The 752-nt window shown below is 45.5% G+C and overlaps 1 protein-coding gene across 1 annotated transcript in view; it reads right to left on the reverse strand.

Moving 5' to 3' along the window:
• LOC119575978 (extensin-like) overlaps nucleotides 1-146 on the reverse strand; it is a 1107-nt gene extending 961 nt beyond the window's left edge. Inside the window, exon 1 of the mRNA XM_037923506.1 lies at nucleotides 22-146. Coding sequence (XP_037779434.1) covers nucleotides 22-146 — 125 coding nt within the window. The remainder of the gene's footprint in view (nucleotides 1-21) is intronic.
• Between the last annotated feature and the right edge of the window lie 606 nt (nucleotides 147-752).

Here is a 752-nt window from a genome sequence, read left to right on the forward strand (position 1 = left end):
GTCACATGTAATAAGTAGTACCTGCGTGTCTCTTTGCCTGTTGATTCGCCTTCCACGACCCCAACGACCAGACAGAACTGAGGTGAAGTAATGCAGGAAAAGTGCACATAAAAACGCGAGGTCAACTGGGGTCTATTGACCTGCATTACATACCGTTGGGGTTTTATGTTGACGAGCGAGTTGTTAGCGATACGGTTTATGCTGGCTTATTAACAATTACGGTGGATGTATCCTGTTGGACGCTCTCTGCAGTCTTTATGGGGAATGCACGGGTTGACAGAAACACTCGTTGTAGTGAAAATTATTTTAATACAAGGAATAACGGACAAAGACTTTTCCTCTGCTTGAAAACAGGGCGAAATAACGAGGCACAAGCGGGTCACTCTGATGGAATGCTTGGATGGTATATGGCTATGGAGGTCGGGTTCACTGAAGATACACTGGTGGATTATAGAAAGGGGAACTGGAGTAAATAAGAGGAAGAAAACATTATGGTAACCCAGTTCCCGGTTTAAGAATGAAGGAGCGATAGAAGGGCGTGTGTTGCAGTATTTTGATTCGTTATACACACTCTACTCACTCGCGTACACTCATTCACTCACCAACTCACCCACTCACTCACTCGTTCTATCACCCTTTCACTCTCCCTTACACACTCAATCATTCATTCAATCACTCACTTACCCGCTCACTCTGTTGGCTCCTCACTCAATCACTGTCTCACGCATAAACACTCGCACTCACTCGCACCC

The sequence above is a fragment of the Penaeus monodon genome, chromosome 8 (genome assembly GCF_015228065.2).
Source record: "Penaeus monodon isolate SGIC_2016 chromosome 8, NSTDA_Pmon_1, whole genome shotgun sequence".
NCBI lineage: Eukaryota > Metazoa > Arthropoda > Malacostraca > Decapoda > Penaeidae > Penaeus > Penaeus monodon.